This window comes from Numida meleagris, chromosome 1 (assembly GCF_002078875.1).
Source record: "Numida meleagris isolate 19003 breed g44 Domestic line chromosome 1, NumMel1.0, whole genome shotgun sequence".
Lineage (NCBI taxonomy): Eukaryota > Metazoa > Chordata > Aves > Galliformes > Numididae > Numida > Numida meleagris.
Genome location: NC_034409.1, coordinates 129,063,103 through 129,083,372, shown reverse-complemented (window position 1 = coordinate 129,083,372; position 20,270 = coordinate 129,063,103). Strand labels below are relative to the sequence as shown.

Genomic DNA, 20,270 nt, shown 5'->3' with positions numbered 1-20,270 from the left:
TCCAGACTGACATATATCTCTCCCTCTACTTAGTTTGTCATATTGGGTCTTGAATATTTGGTGAAGAAATGCTTTAAAACAGTTCCTCCACCCATATCAGCATCTGGAATACATTCTCAGACAGTTTTTTTTAATTTTATTTTGTACGCTGTGTCCTCATATCAGTGTCTTCAGGCAGAGTAAATTATGTTATGCCTATGTGGGACAAAGTAATCATTCAAAGTCCCCATGTCACTTGCCATAAAATTATAGAGGTCAGACAAATCCTGCAGCACTGGAAAATCATTGTTACTGAAATGATTCCTTTGGTCTCTCCACAAAATTTCATAAATTCTGTTTTAGAGAAAAGAAATTACATAGCTCTTCACATATAGTACCAAACAGACTTTACAGTTCTTGACTACTTCCTATCTGTTTCTATTAAGGTATCAGTCCTAAGCCATTTTTCTCTTTGACGTGAATCTGGCTATTTCAGAACTTGTGCTGAGCATTGTTCAGATGCTAGGGAAGTTACTTCACCTCCTGGCTTCCTTCCCTGGTCTCTCTTCCCTTCTATCCTACCTTTGATGCAGATAAATAACATAACCCTTTTGAAGCTAAGGAGCTGCTGCATTTGTCAAAGGGAACACCATGGGAATGTTAGAGAATCAGGCTTTGTTCCTTGAATTGCCAGCTGGTTGCTCACACGCAATCACATCTTCCTTTCTGTCTGAGAGAAGTTATCCTCCAGGTTGGTTGGATGATAGTCTTGTCTTGGCAACAGAACCATGTCTGTGCTGCAAAGGTCCCAGTATTAATATGTTAGCAGTTGAAGTGATATTAACAAAAGTAATAGATATAGAGCATATAGTAAGAAAATGCATGTTTTTTGAATTTATAAAAAGCATGGAATGGACCAGTGGAGGAAGAGAAAAGTAACTTTCAGAATCAAGCAGAAGTGCAGCCTATAAAAGACACTGGGGGTTAAATCTTGGACTAACATGCAGTTAGCTAGTCATTACAGGCAGCACTGCACAAATTTAAGTCCATAAACAAATCAGCTATCCCGCAGGATAGAGGAAACTCACCATTTCATGCCACATTACTCTTCCCTCAGTTTTCTGAGTGCAAAGCCACTATTTCTAATATTGGTTAACTTTAGTGATGCTTATTAAGAAATGGTCTTCTTTCTGAATGTAGTCAGAAAAGCCCTGGAAATTATGTACTTCTCTGGACTTTCAAAATTCAGGATTGCAATTTTTAGGTTACTTGGGAACATGCTTTTGGAAGCCAAAGGCTACGAGGAGAGGAAGACTCTGACAAATGAGAATGCATGCCAGCCCAGGCAGTGACTTCTCTGCACCTTTCCATCCTTCCCAGGGAAATAGATGCTTTGGCTAGCTCGGTTATATCCAGGTACTACTTATCACTGTATGGGACTGTTATGAGTGCCCACTTGCCATACAATGGGGACAAAGAACATCGGTGTTATATTACCTCCAGGCCATTAGTGAATGGACTCCTGTGAACAGACCCTCAGCCACTCTCCTTCCTCCTACCCAACCCAGCCCCTCTAAACCACTGTAAAGAGTGTGTAGGTCAGTGCTGAGAAGCCAGAGTAGAGCTTGCTCTCTCCTTTTTGGAAAAGGCATATCTTCCATTATGCTTGGCCTTGGTTTTCATATCAGTGAGCGTTGGTCGGAATACATGCAGAGATTTATGTTCAGCTGGTGGCACTGCACAGTACAGACATCACCTTCAAACTTCCAAGACAGGATTTTGAAGGAGAGATTGAACAGCCCAATTGTTATGTGAAGTAGTTACACTGTGAAGGATATCAGCAATCTGACACATTAAACATAGCTAGGTAAAAGGAACCTTCAGTCTTCAGAAACAAAATTAGTTTTCTACCAGTAGGGGAATGTCTAACTGCATCCACCTTGGGAACACACTTGTCAGAGTTCTCATATTCATAACTATCAGAACTTGTGAAAGTTTTCATTATAAGGATAGCATCTGTTGGTATTCCAATATACCACAGAATGTGTGTGCCTTTTGGAATTGAGAAGGGAGGAAAAAAAAAAGGGGGGGGGGGGAAACACCTCACACTGTAGAGATTATACTGGTGTACTGATTAAAGAAAAGAATGTTTTTGGGGATGAAGTGTCTTAGCATGATTTCCACCCAGTTTTTACCAGTTATAATTATAGGGCTGACAATCGTGGCTTTGTTGCATGGTATAAAAGGAATCAGAGCCAGGTAACAGGTAATCCACTCTGAACTGTGAAGGTATTACCATCACTTCTTTAGACAGGTACTCCAGAGTCTGTTTCAAAGTCCTTTGAAGACCTAAATAGTGATATACAACATTTTCCAAGTGTGTAGAGTGATTTTCAGCGTGCGTGTCGTTTGTTTGTTTGTTTCCTCCTGATGTTACAGTAGATTAAGACCTGCTTAATCTTAATTTAGTGTAATCTTAATCTTAAATTTATATCCTGCAGGATATAAGTTCTGGCCTTGAAATTTTACTTTCATAATAAAACAAGAACAGAAATAACAGACAAATCAACAGACCACAGATTAGGATGGTGATGGCTACATCTAGAAAAATCTCATTCTTACTTCCTGTTAACATACTACATTTTTGCAATTGCTCTATTTTTGATAAACAGAACATAACTTTCAAATGAGTTAATTTGTTGTTTGTTTTCTTTTTAAATAAAAGAAAACTCAAACGTTCAAACCATAAGAAAGTTAAATAGAACATGACAAAGCATGTTTCTTTCAGTTTACTGTAATGAAACCTTCCTTCTCACATTCCATAATGGATGCCTTAGTGCACAATCGAGTCCTGGAAAATAAAAGTTGTCTTTATTATCCTACACTGTTTAACACAGTTATTTTCATAGGGGATGTACGTTGTCTTAAACATAGGAAGTTTCTAACAGTGTATTCTTTCAAATTAACCAGTAGACCAGATAGGTCAGCACACTTCCTGAGTGAGCTTATAAGTGGAAGATAATATGCAAACCTTTTCTTTTTTTCATTCATTGTGAAACTCACCTAACTTATCAAAAAGGTTGGTACATAAGAAATTCTGGAAGTGTGACATTAGTAGGAAAAAAAGCTCACTCCGTGAAGAGCATTATGAGCATGAAGAGCATTATGTCTCAAGAGTTGCCTTTCAGTAGCTAGTTTGCTTAGCTCAGGAGACTGATCTTATTTCATTTTGTTCACTAAGAAGCAGTAACTAATGTGGTACAAAATTTAAGTTGTGACAAGTCAATAGTGATATTAACAGGAATTCGTAATCTGAACTAAACTCTGAGCTCCCATCTTAACCTCAGCCTGCTACTGTGGAAGAAAACATTTTATTTCACTAATACTTTCTGAAGAACTCAGCTGTTCCATAAGCATCTTTAGCAAGCAGTTAGTTACTTCAGCACATTAGTTTCAGTGTAAAGGATATTCTTAAACACACCCTGCAGTCTGACCAAGAGCTCTTCAGCCTTCCTGCAATTACCTGTGCTTTTCTCCAGCTTCTGAAATACCTTTCTGTGTTAGTTTCAGCTGAGATGGGATTTTTTTTCTTTAGAATGTCTGGTATGACACTATGTTTTGGTTCTAGGAGAAAAACAATGTTGATAACACACTGATATTTATAATTGCTGCAAAGCTGTGTTGTACAGAGCCAAGGATGTTCCAGTTTCTTAGTGCATGCTAACGAAAGGCTGGGAGGGGACAGAATGAGGACAGCTGACTTTAACTGGCCAAAGGGATATTCCATACCATATGACATCACATGAAGGAGAATTTTGAAGCAGGTGTGAGTTCATCTCACTCTCTTCTTCCCGCTGGGGGCTAGTTGGGCACTGGTCAGTGGTGAGCAATTGCTTGTGCATCACTTGTTATATACTTCCTTATATATTTATAGTCATAGCTATTATCCATTTCCTTTTCTCTGTCCTAGTAAATAGTTTTATCTCAACCCACAAGTTTTTTTTTTTTTTTTTAATTCTCTCCCCCATCCCACTGGGAAAGGGTTAAACCACAACAGTCATTTTGGTGCACACTGTGAGTCCCAAAGGTTGAGATAAGAGCAAATCTGACTGGAGTGTGCTAACATAGGGTCTTGTGATGGTTTGATAATTGCTGGTCATTGTGCTAGTTTTTTCACTATTAATGGAGCTTTTTGAGACAGGGAAGGACATTTTCCAGCAGTTCCTCAGCCTCCCTTTCTCTTTCACATTTATGTCTTTCCCTAGACTGGTTACAAGAGCTGTTGAGAATTTTGAATATCCTTGGGATATTCAAACCAGTGTGCTTCTATTGTTATGTGTCATGAATGTGTTCCAGGTTATGTTTAAGACAGAACAATTATTTAAGAATATCACCCAGAGATTTGCCCCGAGGCAGGATAGTTCAGAGGGGCAGGGGGTATGGGATGGTATGGGCAGATGCCTACAGCAATGGGCACTCCCACTGGTTTGGAACTTCACCTCTGAATAACTGCAGAATCCTGAAAAACTAGCAGAATAGCTGGAAAAGGTCTGCTGTCACCCTGGTAATTCTAGAGAGGCACAAACCACTGCAGTGTGCTGGGGCCTGGCGTATGCCTTCTGAGCTCTGTTGAACACTCTTCAGCATCCTCGAGGGGAAGAGAATACCTCTGGATCTGATGACAATGCAACAGACCCTCCAACTACTGTGATATGAACTGGCCCGAAGGTAAAGATTTTGGAAAATCTCCAGAAGAGGAGGTAACACATGCTGAAGAGGCTCCACTATATAACTAAATGCCAGAAAATGAGAAGAAAAATGCCTTGTTCACTGATGAGTCCTGTCACGTGGGAAAGCATGGGAGGTGGATGGCTGCTGTGTGGAGTCTTACATGATGAGCTGCAGAAGCTATTGAAGGAAAAGGTAAATCGAGCCAATTTGCAGAAGTGAAAGCCATCCAGCTGACTTCAGATATTGCTGAATGAGAGAAGTGGCCAGTACTCTATTTCTACACTGACTCCTGGATGGTGGCAAATGCCCTATGGGGGTAGTTACAGCAGTGGAAGCAGAGCAACTGCCAGTGCAGAGGCAAACCTATGTGGACCACTGCATTGTGGAAGGACATTGCTGCCTGGGTAGAGAATATAACTGTGAAGGAACATCACATAGATGCTCATGTACCTGAGTCGTGCCACTGAAGAACATCAAAACAACCAGCAGGTGGATCAGGCCACTGGGATTGAAGTAATTTAGGCAGATCTGGACTGGCAACATAAGGATGAACTATCTCTAGCTCACTGGGCCCATGACACTTCAGGACACCAAAGAAGAGATGTAACCTATAGATGGGCTCAGGATCGGGGGGTGGACTTTACTGTGGATGCTATTGCACAGGTTGGTTGTGCACATTCTGCAAGCCAAGTAGATAAAAACTCTATGGTATGGGGGATGATGGCTGAAATATAAATATGAGGAAGCCTGGCATGTGGATTATATCACACTCCCACAAATTTGCCATGGCAAACACCGTGTGCTCACAGTAGTTAATGTTTAAACCGCAACACTTTCCCAGAACACAACAGCACTAGAACAACAAGTTACAGACAGTTGCCAGGTACAAACAGCTAGAACTACTGTCCATTACCTTTCCCCATGGAGTTCCTATTGTGAGAAGCATTGTTACAAAATTGGTAATTTCTCTTTCAGGATTTTTAAAAAGCCTAAAAAATCAGCATAGATGTTATTTCTGCTGAGTTTTGGGCTGCCCCAATGATCTTTGCTTTTACTTATGCTCTGCCAAGGAAAGTTAAATACTTTCAATTAGCCTCTATTTCAGCGACTGAGGTAGAATAGTACTGCTAAGAAAAAAAGCCAACTAGAGGGGAATACACTCAAGTGTACTCAAACTGTTCAGGGCAACTGAAAGTAGAGTGTGATCACAAGTATTGGTAATAAAGCTGAAATAGGATAAAAAGCCCAACTCAAGGAATAAAAGTTGAAAGACAGAACTTCCTGTGCCTCAGAGTCACTTAGGTGACGCTCAGTCAGACATGAGGCAGAGAGACAAATGAGAGACAAAACAGTCATGAATGATACTGATTTTACTGATACTATTCACTGGAAGGGTAGAAAAGAGTAGCCTGCTTTTCCTTTCTTTTTGAAGTTATGCTGCAGTACCTAAGATTCCTCTGGAATTCTTCATGTACAAGGGCTGCTCCAAAAGTAATGCCTCCTGTTTTATTGGCCTACAACATTAGAGGTGGATGTTTGTGGCATGGCAGGAGAGGTTGAACCCTTCCTGCCAGTATTCCATTATATTTTGTTGCTGTGTGACAGATGGCAGCAGAGAGGCAGTGTGGCAAAATGGTGTCTGAAAGGGCAGTGCATATGAAGCAAAAGTTGTGTCACTGAACTCATCCATGTGGAAAAAATGACACCCAATGACATGTACTAATGCTTGCTGAATGTTTATGGAGACCAAAGAGTGGATGTGAGCTCAGTGGGGCAGTGGGTGGTGTGTATCAGCAGTGGTGATGGCAAGAGCGGGTCACTTCCACTGCTGCAGATTTTTACAAGTGCAGCATGCAGGCTTTTGTTCATAGCTGGCAAAAAATGTGTAACTAACATTGGTGGCTGTTGAAAAATAGTTGAAATATAATGTTTTGTAGCTGAGAATTTGCTCTATCAAACAGTGTTGTTATACTCTTTATGTCTGTTGTAGCTTCTATGGAAATAAATAGGAGGCATTACTTTTGGAGTGACCTATTTCACCCCTGCAGTCTCTACTGTATTTGTTGTCTATTTACAAGTCCAAATAATTTCACTTTACAATATGTAAGTGTATGTATACATGCACAGTGACATACACCTCCTAGTTTAATACCTGTGTCTTCTAATTTGACAGGTTCTAGCTGTATTGAGAGCCAGGATGGTTTTATTTGCTCCCAGAGTGTCTTTGTAACTCTTATCCAAGTTTTTCAAGACAAGAGTGGTCGGTCTCACAAACAGCTGTGCAACTCTACCTTGAATAGGTTTGAACAAGTGTAGCTAGCAGAAATAGGCAGGCTCATTTGTGTTGGCAAACAGAAAGGTTTACTATGCTGGCTGGGCAGAGTTTAATAGCAGTTCTCTTCTTAAGCAGTTAAAAGCATGCAAGGAGCAGATCTATTGAGCAAGCGATCACATCTTTTATTCTGTTGCTATTTAAAGGCGTGCATTTTTCAAGCGCACCCTAAATGAAAACCTTGAGTTCTGAAGCGATGTGAGAACTTTTTTTCTCTCTGGCCTGCCTTCCTAGCAGGCCTTGCAGAAACACACCCTAAAGAGCACAACAGGCTATTACCACTGTGGCTATCAAGCTGTTTTTGTTGGCTGCTGATTGCTGCACCTGATACTCTTTAAATTAGCTCCAGCAGGGTTTCCCTATATGTGGTGACAGAGGGTTGCTTATTGCCTCCCAGATCAAAATATTTTCTAGATCATAGTGCAGAGAAAACTGAATTGTCATGCATGGTGAAATTACCACTTTCTGGTACAGTTCTTTTTCATGCTAGCCTATTAGAGTTCTTAGGAAGTAGCGAGAGAGGCAGTTCTCACATAGGGATTTGTTTCAGACAGCTATACCTGGAGGGTTAAGCAGCGTGCAAAGGTACTAGAGAATGAAGGTGAGAGGGAGTAACATCTACTTGTATTATGTTAGCTTTCAGGAAGGAAAAGCCATAGTCCTGGCTTCAAGTTCTTTACTATTGATCACTGCAGAAGACTGTGGAGACTAGTCTAATTTAAGCTTATGCTGAAGAAGGAAACTTGAATAAACCATTAGCTGGGAATGCTTTGGTCAAGGCTTAGCTAGTAGTAAGACTGCTGAATCTAGTGAGCGCTCATGAAGTGAAAAAGGACATAAGCAAAAATCAGTAATGTTATAATTCCTCTTGTTGCTTTCTTTTCTTTTGGGAAAGGAAAGTGAATTATCTTTATTCAGAAAACTTACGTCTTGTTTCAGTCACCAACCTGGAAATCCACTAGCTGCCCATTTGCATGGGTAAGAAGTAAATAGGAAAACTATTTTAGTGCCCATGCATTATGTAAAAGCACACCTATCTGAGGAGAGGAATGTTCCTGAGAAAAATGTTGCTATTCAATGCAGACAAGAGCAATCTCTATTCTGTGTGGGAGGATAGAAGGGATTTCTCACTTGCCTGCAGCAGTTTTAGTTCTCTAGCATCTTTAGTAATTGATACTTTTTTTCTGCAAATTTTACCACCGACATTTCTCAAATATTAATAACAAGGCATAAAAATGACAGGTAAACTGCTTTTCTCTAACTCCACAGCCCAAGTTTTGGACTTTGAAAACTATGATCTGTATGTGAGTTTTAAAAGATGACATTAAAAAAAAGAGTTGGTTGCATCTTGAACACATAATCCTGATCTGGTGCCAATGTAGCCATCAAACATAGTCTCTCTCAAAATCTAGCATGGGAACATTTCTGATTAGGGTGTGCTGTTGACAATGGACTTTTTTCATGCTTGTGTTTTGCTTTTCTAATTCCTTAATCATGGAGATGAGTAAAAGAGAATTTCTGAGCTTAGTTGCTGACCTTATGTGGCTTACAGCTTCCCAGTTGTTAGGGGAAAAAACTGTACATTTTACATCTCCTCTTGGGTAAAACTCTTGTGGGATGTACCAAAAAGACATCTAGAAAAGTTTTATTTATTGTGGTGACCCTGAAGCCCTCAAATGTACTGTTCTTAAAAAGAAAAAGGAACGTGGCCTTATTTATTTACTTATTTTTGTTACCTAACAGCGTTCTTTTGATTTTTCTGGCAGATCACGTACTGAAATAGTTTGAAACAAGTTAACAAACTCATACTGAGTATTTTTCTTAAGAGGCATTGTGAGTAGGAAAGTTTGGTTGACAGTTAATGTTTGCCAAATTCTTCTGCTAACTGTCAGACCAAAAACTATATATAGCAGCTGCTCATTCTACTTTTCTTCCCCTTAAATTCATCTAAGAAGTCTGAGATGAGGTTGGGAGAGTGGTATACAGAGTCTCAGGAAGGCATGAGTTGAAAGTTAGGTAAGAGTTGGGAAAAATCTGAGAATTGTTACTCAAGAAAGTCCATTTTCTCTCTCTCCTTACTTCTGTGATTACCTAGACAGGTAATCTGCTGGCTCTTCCAAGTGCAGAAGTGTAATTAGAAGTGGATTTCTCTTTGTTTATTTTTGCTTATCAAAGAGGCTTTCAGAGCGAGCGAGCATTTGTAAATTTGGCAGATGTACAGTGCTATAGTTTCTGCTTCAGTGTTGTAGCACAAAGCAATACATTATTCTGTCATCTTTAAACAGGGAAAACTTTCTGTTTATATTATTTCAAAACATTGTTGCTCTTTTTTGCAATTGTATAGTGTTCTGGTATCTGCTGTCGTTTGTCCGGGCCTTGCTTGCTAGCTTGCTAGATTTTGCAGGAACAAATTCCATTGTTGCGTGGTTGTCTGGTTTCACGTAGGAACTATCCCCCTTGAATGTAAATGAAACCATAATGGACGATTCAGGGACTGATTATAAAACCAACCTAATCATCTAAGATCTACAGTTTTCCTTCCTATACAACACTATACTGGAAGTATCACAAGCTGTGTATTAGGGAAGGATAGATGGAAGATGAAAGAGGCAATGACTGATTGATGGTGATGGTAAGATATGAAGAATGCAAGTGATTTGTTACTGATGGAGAGATTCTTCCTAGTGCATGCTGTCATTCACGCTTCTGGTCAGAAAGGCAACTTACATGTGAATATAATACTTTTCAAAAGACTGTTCCCATCCTGATACTACACTTGTGCAAACTTTCTTTCAAGTCCACACCTAATTTTTAATCTTCCTTTTGGTTTTTATTTGCATTCCTCTTCAGGGAGAATCATAGAATCATAGAATGGCCTGGGTTGAAAAGGGCCTCAAAGATCATCGAGTCTCAACCCCCCTGCTGAGTGCAGGGCCACCAACCACTAGACCAGGCTGCCCAGAGCCACATCCAGCTTGGCCTTGAACACCTCCAGGGACGGGGCATCCACAAACCCCTTGGGCAACCTGTTCCAGTGCATCACCACACTCTGTGTGAAAAACTTCCTCCTAATATCTAACCTAGATCTCCCCTGTCTCAGTTTAAAACCATTCCCCCTTGTCCTGTCGCTATCCACCCTCATGAACAATCGTTCCCCTTCCCGTTTATACGCTCCCTTCAAGTATTGGAAGGCCACAGTGAGGTCTCCCCAGAGCCTTCTCTTCTCCAAACTAAACAAGCCCAGTTCCTTCAACCTTTCTTCATAGGAGAGGTGCTCCAGCCCTCTCATCATCTTGGTGGCCCTCCTCTGAACTTGTTCCAAGAGCTCTGCATCATTCCTGTGCTGGGAGCCCCAGGCCTGGACACAGTACCCCAGATGGGGCCTCACAAGAGCTGAGTAGAGGGGGACAATCTCCTCCCTCTCCCTGCTGGCCACTCCTCTTTTAATGCAGCCCAGAACATAGTTGGCCTTCCAGGCTGCCAGCGCACACTGCTGGCTCATGTCCAGCTTCTCGTCCACCAGGACCCCCAAGTCCCTCTCCACAGGGCTGCAAAGTAGTTAGATCTTAAATCATGGAGATGACTTGTGTCAGAATTTCACTGGCTGTAGCGGGTGAAGGACTTTGAGATCTATTTATTGTTCAATTCTATTTTCTCTATGCAGAAGGAATGTTTTTTTTTTTTTCATCTTTGTTTGTTTTGTTTTGTTTTCCTCCTCACTGATACTTTCCCATTACCATATCTTTCTTGAAGTATGGTAATTTTTCCTAAAATATAGAAGTTTCAGCTGACCACAGCTATCTATGAGAAATGACTTCTTAGCATAGCAGTTTCTTTTACAGAGACAAGCCAGTAATTAGGTGTCACCTGTTAGATCATGTAGGAAAATATTAAATGTTTTCATCACTAATGCAAAGCAAGCATTAACACTTCAATCACTACTACTACTGTTACCAGGAACTGTATAATTATTTATTACTGCTTATCCCAATATAAAAGTAGCAATTTATGTGCAAATGAGATAATGTATCACTATATTTTCACGAAATATCTCACTACCATAGAGCTATTCTTGTTATTACTTTGCATTCAGAAGTCTTGTGGAACTTAAGACTTTAAGGTGTGTGTTTCAAGAAGAGCTTATATTGTATTTGTTAGGTGGTTGTGCTCCTTTTAAAAATCTATTGCTAATTGTTTTGCTTTGAGAAATAAGTGTATATCCATCCATAACATTTTTACTACCAGTGTTTTGGTAAGAGCAGAACAGTTCAGAATTAAGAGTTGCTTGAGCAACATAAGAAAGGTTAACTCTCAACAAATATTAATTTTATTTTAAAATTTATGAGAGCTAAGCTAGTCCTATTCATATTTGAATGAGCTTCCAATATAAATACTTATTGACATTGAACTTTTAAAAATCTAAATATTTATGATCTGTGCAGGAGCATAAATGCTATTTGGACAGACTTCAAACGTGGAGGATGCTTTCTTCAGGAAGAAAGCAAAACTGGTCTCATTCATGATGTAAGAATCAATTCTGAAAAGCATATATTCACTAAAGTTTTAGAGGCATTTTAAAAAGGCAGAGTGGTTTAAAATACAAAATGAACACAGCAGACTGTCAGGAGATGGACTTTTTTTGCTAAATGACTTGTGAATTTGTTCAACAATTCCTTTGTTCGGTTCCTCAGAAGTCTTTTAAAATTCTCCTTCTGATTTACCTCTCCCATTTTTTACACTCTTGATCTACTTGCATTTGTCCAAGACTAAAATGGCCTTGGATTTTATAGGATTCCAGCTTTGGCACTGTGTATTTCACCCATGTAAATTTAAGCCAGGACTACACCAAGCCTGTTGTAGTTGTGCAGACATGCCTGACTTAACTTTAGGTGAACACCTGTCTGCTTAAGTGAGCTTTGCAGACAGCACTGAACTCACCACTCCTGTGGCTAGGCATCTCTTGAATTGTTTGACATTTGAAGACAAATTTCACTTGGATGTCATTGCAATGTGATAGTCACAAGGCTGACTAGAATATAAACACATCTGCCTCAAAGACGTGGGATTTGGATCAGATGGGGACTACTAGCTAAATATTGGCAAGACCTTAGTTTTGTTTGCAGATATTTTGATTGGCCAGAAAAATCCCCTTCTCAGTTAAAATCAGCGTGTTTGAAAATGGAATGATTGTGATAAGCAGTTAGCTAACCTTAAATAGCACCGTTTAGCAACCTCAGTACAGATATTTGTATGTACTTTCATTGTCTTTCAGGGAAAGTTAACTACCGTATATTAAAAACTAATTCAAAGAACTTTGAGAATATTGGTACATTTGCTGACAACCTTTAATTGCTCTCCTGCATGTGATATATATATGGCTGTATTAGTAATTTTTCTGAGCTTCTGAGAGTTCTCGAGAACTATTTTGGACTGAAGCCAGTATCAGAATGGTCCTAGAGCAAGGGATCCATTTGCAATCTTGCTGTTGCTTTTAGTGATGTATTAACACTATGGTTGATCAAGCAAGACTGTGAGTACTGAGACTTAGTGGAAGAAAAAGGACTCCATCTGTAGCTCTGCTAGTCTATGCAGAGCTCAAGGCTTAATCAGCTCCTGAACGGAGTGTTCAAAACTACATGTAGAATATAGAAAAAAAGGCCTTGAAGTAACTGATCATGCAATTATTTCTTTATTCCAGTACAACTTGGTTTATTTTTCAAGACCAGTATAGGAAGAGTTCTTTCTAAGCATAAATATGATTACATTTAGACTCAGTTATTTTCTTAGTGGGTTTTGAGTGAGGTAATCCTAATATCTTCACTTCATTACAGTCAGTATTCTGAATTAAAATCCCATCTAAGTGTAATACTTACACCTGATGGTTCTCCCGACTATCTGTTCATATTGATGAGAGACTGTGTGCAACAAGAACTGTACTTTTCTTTCTGTTTCAAAATCTGGAGATGTACTTAAAATTGTAGTACAATTGCATGTTATTTTCTGACTGCCTAGGAAAACAAAATATCATTCTAAGAAACTTGCAGTTTTTTTCTTGTTGTAGGAATATAATAGCTTACATGAATTTTGTTTTAATCTGAGTTTCTCTGGGAATTTATGAGGCTAGATGCTGATTTTGTTTGGCATAGGAAGTGGCTGCTGTTTAGTTTTCTTCTGCTCAGAGATTAGACTTCTGCTATGTGTAAGACCAAATTCTCTTTCACTCCAGTGAAAACATTCCTTCTTTTTTTTTTTTGCACCAGGAGGAGAACTTGGCCCAGCACATTCAGGAGAAATTATCATCTCATAATCTATTTATACACTTAACTCAAGTGAATAAACAAAGATGGATTCTAAGCATTGTGTTCTGGTCCTGAGCTTTGTCCCTGATCCTGCCAAGGTCCAGTTGCATGCCAGTGTGCATCACTACATCTAGTCTTGTTAATGTTCACCAGAACTTCTTGGTGTTGAACTTCCATCTGGATGTATGCCGAAGTCCTAACAAGATCAGAGCCTTTTATTCAGTGTATGTTAACTTGGTAAAAGAGCGAGATGCAGTTCCCTGCTATTACCAATTCTTATGTAATGACATTTATTACTGCATTTTGAGGCAAGTCTCATTACCAGAAGCTGCTAGACTCCTATTTAGTTATTAGCTGGGTACAATTAGAATTGCATTAATCAGTTGTGCTTGTTCAGCTGAGTAGCTGAGTTCAGATTTTCTTTTGCTGAAGGGAAGATCTGAGTTTATAAGCCAGTACTGCAGACAGTTTTAAACCATGACCTTAAAAAGGTCCCAGATATTCAGTCAACATGCAGTCCAAGACTTGTGCAGTGCTTCATGAATTACAGAGAATGGTTATCATCTATGACTATTATTGGTGCCCGTTTTAAGTTTTTTTTTTTAATTTATTTTTAAAACATTAGATCTAGTCTTCACAGGGAGAGGAATACATACCAAAGTCTTAAAAGACAAGCCAGCTTGCCCATTTTTTTTTCAGAATCATGTAACTTTCTGGATACTTAGAACTCCTCAGAATCTCATTGTTAGTCTGAAATTTGAGGAGAGAGGCAAAAATTATTCATCTTTATATGTGGAGATTCCAGTCTGTCTTCAGCTTTGTATCCAGTGGCTTCATAAGCTTTAGACAAAGTAACTGTTCTGCATATATTTTGACACTAAAAATGTGGAAGGGAATCTAAATCCTCAAGGCCTAAGGTAAAGAGAGTTTGTCCTGGCCTACTTCATGTCTTTGAATTAAACTCTAGAAGTCTGAAAACGTGGAATGCTTTGTGAAAAACTTCAGTTGATTAAACCAAGTTAAATTCAAAAAGCTTTAGAGGAATGAGTGCAAAGGCAATGTGAGCTGGAGGGAAAGAGACTAAACTGAAAGAGAGGAGAGTTGCTAAAGTTTAGTGAAATGGATTTTATTCAGAGCTAATGAGCTGAGAAAAATCTAGAAAGATTTTCTGTTGTGGAACAAGCATGCCAAAGTACATGAATATTGAGGAAATGGAAAAAGATGCATGACTGACATGAAACTAGAAATAGTCCAGCATCTTGAATTTTGACTTTGAGCTTCTGTGTTTAGCAATTAAAATTTTCTTTAACAAATTGCCATTGAGGTAAATTGCGGTCATGATGATGATGTGCTACAAGCTGTTACTTGTGGCAGTTTTTATTGGGGAGGAGGGAAAGAATGTTATCTTCATTAAAAATACATAATCCTTGTTTCTCAGTAGTTCCTGATTTTAGCTGAAGAATAAACCATATGATAATTGGGGGATAAAATATTTAAAGTGATTACCTATGTTTTTCTGAAAAATAAAAATAATATTAAGTGATTATTTTAATTTTTTTCTCCACAGTAAAACCAACGGTTATTGATGTTGACATTTATGTCAACAGCATTGGTCCTGTATCATCAATAAATATGGTAAGTGACTTGCTAACAAAGGTTTTTACCTGGACTGCTTGTCTTGGCATCAATACTAGCTTTTGAAAAAGATAATGAATACTACTGGGATAAGTTATATTGATTGCTGATTTAGTTCTGTTTTCAGCTATAGCTCTGTTTTTTCAGATGACTCTTTTGTATCTTTTCAAGAGACAAATCCTCAAGCAATATTGTGCTCTGTGTTGTCTACCACAAAATGCTGGTGGATCTTGATTGGTAAAGTAGTAGTCTCAGGGAAAAATAAGTGTAAGAGAAAGCTGCTGTCAAGAAAATTCTTGGATTGCTGTTTCAAGAGTCAGTTGAATATACAGAGTGTCCACAGTACAGCATTAGAAGAGTCACCATGAGTTATCAGTATATTGATTTTAAATTCATCATTTCTTCAGTTGTCACTTTTCTTTCACTAAAATATCAACAATATTTTGCCCTAGAGTATAATTTTAAAGAAATTATCCATAGCTTTACTGCATGTATAGAGTCTGGAAAAACTGAAAAAGTGTGCGTGATACTGTGATGAACCTAGCAAAACATGATGGTTGATCAGTTATTGTGGTCTTCTTAACTCCAGGACATTCCCAATTCTGAAGCAACACATTCAGATTTAGAAAGAAAGCTGAATGTTTATCTAGCTGTAGAGGTGTGAGTTACTGTGAGTACTCAACGCAATTTCTGCTTTGAATTCAGTGCAGTATTCTTTGTAAACTAGGTTGGTTTTTATTTTGATAGAATTTGGAAATGGAGGATCTGAAAATATGCTTGTTAATGTCTTTATTTATTAGTAAAGCTCTTATACTAACTCATCAAAACAATGACGTAGTGGTGTCTACATTGATACCCAAAGGCTGGTGGGTAAAATTGTGACAGAGGAATCCAGTATGTGCACTGCATGTATGTCTTGTATTTTTGGAACAAATGCTTCTGAATTGGAAGTTTGACCACTCAGGCTGATTGTTATTGTATATATATATAGGATAATGCAAATTGTCGCAGTGTATCAAACACTGGCTGGGGGAAAACTCCTCTTGCCTCTGGAAATGGGAAATCTGGCAAGTAAAGACAGTAAAAATTAGGTGCTGGGAACATCTTGGGCACTTATTCAAAAAGTAAAACATATATATACTTCTTTATGTGAAGCAGTGAATGCCAAGCAATGGGAGTACCTGCTCTGTTCTTGAATTGATAAATAGGTAATTATCTTGCTTTTCCCCAACTGTGTACCAAAGCGAGTTCTCAAAAGAAAGATTTACTTGAAGAACTATTCTGTTTATGGCTTCCATTTGCATGGGTACTCTGTTCAAAAGCAGTGGGGACAATGGTGAAGATGCTTTCTTTTCCTCTTTTGCTTGTTTGAATTACCTTTTACCTAGCATTTCACAGCACTAGAAATGAATGTGAAATATTAAGTAAAACAGCATTTGATAGGAACTGCTTCAGGTAGGAAGATGGAAAAAATAATAGAAACAACCAGTTGTTCTTTGAGAATGATTATGGCACAGTCAGTACATGAGTAGTTTTTATCCCTTGGCACCAACATGAAAAAATGCAGCAAAATGTCAGTTAAAGGAATGCAGGTTGTATCTCTTAGATAGTCAGTGTTCTTAATGGAATAGTTAATAACACTATAATGTAGGAATATTTCTTAGTTAAAGCTGAAAAAAAGTGTAGCTGTAAGGGCAAGATGTCAAATGGAATAATGATGAAAGTAAAAACATTTTATAGTTCTAAGAACTCAAATCTGCTTAAAGTTGTATTTAAACTTTATGGAAATGTGTAGAACTGCAGAAGTGGTCCTAGTTTGTGGACAGTAGATCCCACTGAAAATGAATGTGAACTAGCTAAGCACTTTTGAACTTCACTTCAATCGTCAAGTCTAATTATTGATGAAGAAGCTTAATGTTAGGCACATAAATGTAGCAAACTCTTGTCCAAAGACTCAATTCCTACTTTTTTACTTTGGAGTTTGTTGAAACTTACATGAGAGAAATGAGCTCTCAGTCTCAAATTTATTGTGAATGTGGGAAATTACGTTCACAAATCTACAAGTTATGGTGCCGAATGGTGACTTGTCTCCATTGACTTGCAGTGGCAGAACTGCTCTGAGCAGCTACTCTCATCCTTACTCATGCTACAATTTCAACTGCTTGGCTACAGTATGCAGTGGCTCTGTTGTACTATACTGGAAAAAGAAAGAGAAAAAAATAACCCACATGCTCTTTGGAGCTAAAAAAAAAAAAAAAAGAGTTTTTATTTATGCTTTTTTATTTAAAGGAGTGTTTCATATAGTGTGTGAAATAATGGATCATGGATATGTAAACAGCTGAACAGAAACAGTAGCTGATAATTATCTGCATCAGAGGAAGAGGAAGGAAGTGACCATCTTCAGTCTAATTCTTGTCATGTAACTGAACTCTCATAGGGAGAGGAATTCTATACAGAATTTAGAACAGTATTCCGGGGATGGGGGAAAAAAAAACAAAAAACCAACTATGTATAGACCTCCCTCTATATTTCTCAGCAGGACAGGAATTTTTAGCTTTTCTCCCCTAAATTATTGTTAAAAGTTGAGCTATTCTGTGAGGGTAACTAAGCAAGTTGGCAGTTCATTGAGCAAAAAAAAAAAAAAAAGATGATTACATTGATTTCCATCTCCTATTTCAAGAGTGAGATCATCAACATGTACAAGAAGGACTTCCCTGCTGTGTACTTCCAAACTTAGCCCTTGGCTCTATCACTTTTTTCTTAATCTGCAGTACTTCTGAGGGAAAATCATGGGGAGCTTCTCCAGAGGTCTAGCTCTGCAGGTGTGTTTTCTTATCAATTTTCATCAGTACTTTTCATCCTGTGGGTGAAACCTAGGAAGTAAAATCATTTTCCTTAAAGCTATCCATTCAGTGTGTGTTCGATTGAATGTCCAGATCAGTTTTGTAGAGCAGACCTTTAAAGTTGTCAGTTATTTTGCTGTAATAACAATTAGACTTGGGTGTGGATATTAATGTATCACTGTTTCTTAAATAGTCAGGAAAAGGACAGTTGCTCCCAGACATTTACCTACAGCAAAGTCACAGTTCAGTATCTGAACACTTATGTCCCTGGCATAAAAGAAATCTTAGAGTGAGATCAGAAGTGCCACAAGGGGAAGAAATGCTAGGGATCACTTTAAAAAGGCTTGCAATCAAGGTTAACATTCTCTGTTCTCAAGATGACATGGTCCACAGGAACATACAGCTGACCCTGTGTTCTGGGGACTCAAAGAGTATTTGCTGACAGTGAGCAATTCCCTAGTTTCTTGAAAAAATACCTTAATACCTTTTTAGAATCTCAAGATCTCCAGGAAACAAAAAACAAACAGTTGATTGTAGCAAGTTAATGCAAGTGCTCTTCTGCTAGAAACTTAGAGTTTATAACATCTTTATAATGACAGAAGAGGCTGGTTTTCCAGATAGATGGTGGACACTCTTATTTTGCCTGTGGCATGAAAGATTTCTCTGAGGTGTGGTCTAAGAGAAAGCTGATATTAGAGTAGCAAGAATTGGAATTACGTAAGAATGAAGAAGTCAAAGCAGTCTGATTAATGAACTGGGTAATACTGGGAGGTAGTCTCAAGTGACAGTAGCTTTGAAGAAGGTCGTCTAACCATTTTGAACCATGGCATAATGTTATAAAATGACAGAGGTGATTGATAGGAGAGTATTTTGAAATGTAAAACTCTGAGGTCTTTGAATGTTCATTATAATTTTTTGGGGTGGGTTTCTAACAGATAGAAGCCATCCATTGTGTAAATATCCTGATACTTGTCCTTTATATATATTAACAAAAAAGATAGGTTTTGAGTTTGGACTGATTTAAAAGAAGTATAAACTGGTTGATTGTTGTAAATGACACCTGAATGTTTAGAGCCAATTCAGTCCTTCCTATGTTCATATTTTATCCCTTTATTCTGGTTTTCATCTCTTTATAAAGTGAGTTACAGAAGCCTGCTAGTTGTCATTTTGTGTTATAATGTTATTAGAGACATAGATTTGTAGGATGCAATATTCATATCTCTTGCAATCGCTTACAGTTTTTGGTATTTAAAAATATTATATCTGTAAATATAATGAACATACTTCCACTGGAATTATGGATTTTCTAAGGCACATTTTTAAATTCGAAAATTCATTTGAAATCTTGGTTTTATTTTTTTCTCTACACTTCATATTTTGAAACAAGTGTATGAATTCAAGATCACTCTATTTTTATACTTAATATCCTTTTATTTAACACAGTATCCTTTTATTCAGCACACTTCAAAATCATGTCCAGGAAGCATATGCTTTTAGATTAAAATTCATGCTCCAGTTCTTGTCAGCAATCCAATATTTGTCAACAAAAGGAAGTGTTTGGAAGCTGTTTCATAAAACTTAGATATTAACATTGCTTTGTGCAGCCTGTTTTTTTTTCTACAGAAGTAGAAATTGTTTGTGCGTAAAAGGAGAGAGACCGTATCAATATGCAAAGTGGGAATCGAATGTAAATGAAAAATAGTCCCTCACGAGTAGTTTTGTTGAACAGAAATATAAACACAATCAGATTACATGGACTATTCAATCTTAGGATAAAAATGCGTGTGTACATAACTATATTTTGATTTATGTTTTTAACTGAGTAGCTTTAGGAACCTGAAGCTGCAGCAGAAGCTGGTGGTAAGGGCAGAAGTTTGATTTTTAGCAACTGGAACCTCATTTTGATGCTGCTGTAGAGAAAGTATGTTGAAGAAACAGCATGAGAAACAAACTTAGCAACTGTACTTACCTGTTGATAAAACTGTTAATTGCTTATCTGCTGGATATATGCTCATCTCTGTTCTCAGGTAATCTGAAAATGTAATTCTTAGAGTTTTTCTTTCTTGTGTTTCATCATTTCATTCTTTTGTGTCTGTTCTCTTACCTATGTCACATATCTTTACGGATGCTTCCTTTTGTTCAGTTAAGTGCTGTAGAATAAAGGCAATCTTTACTCTCTTTTGCCCCCTAATGTGTTGATAGAGTTCTTTGAACTTTAGTTTCAAAATTCTCACATGCTCATTTTGCTTCTCCGCTAGACATGACAGGTATTTAAAAGAATATTCTTGAAATGGAGACTAGTCTAAAATAACTTCCAGAGCTTATAATGAAGTCTGAATTTATGAAGTCTGAATTTCTTGCATATTTTTAGATTCTATTTATATGAGAATTAAAACTAATTACTGGAGCATTTACAACTATAGAAACATAACCTGGTGAATCTTTCCATGC

The 20,270-nt window shown here is 37.9% G+C and overlaps 1 protein-coding gene across 2 annotated transcripts in view; it reads left to right on the top strand.

Moving 5' to 3' along the window:
• GABRG3 (gamma-aminobutyric acid type A receptor gamma3 subunit) overlaps positions 1-20,270 on the top strand; it is a 303,044-nt gene that overhangs the window by 4,484 nt on the left and 278,290 nt on the right. For both annotated transcript variants that reach the window (XM_021412286.1, XM_021412289.1), the window contains one exon: positions 14,909-14,976. In XM_021412286.1, coding sequence (XP_021267961.1) covers positions 14,909-14,976 — 68 coding nt within the window. The remainder of the gene's footprint in view (positions 1-14,908; positions 14,977-20,270) is intronic.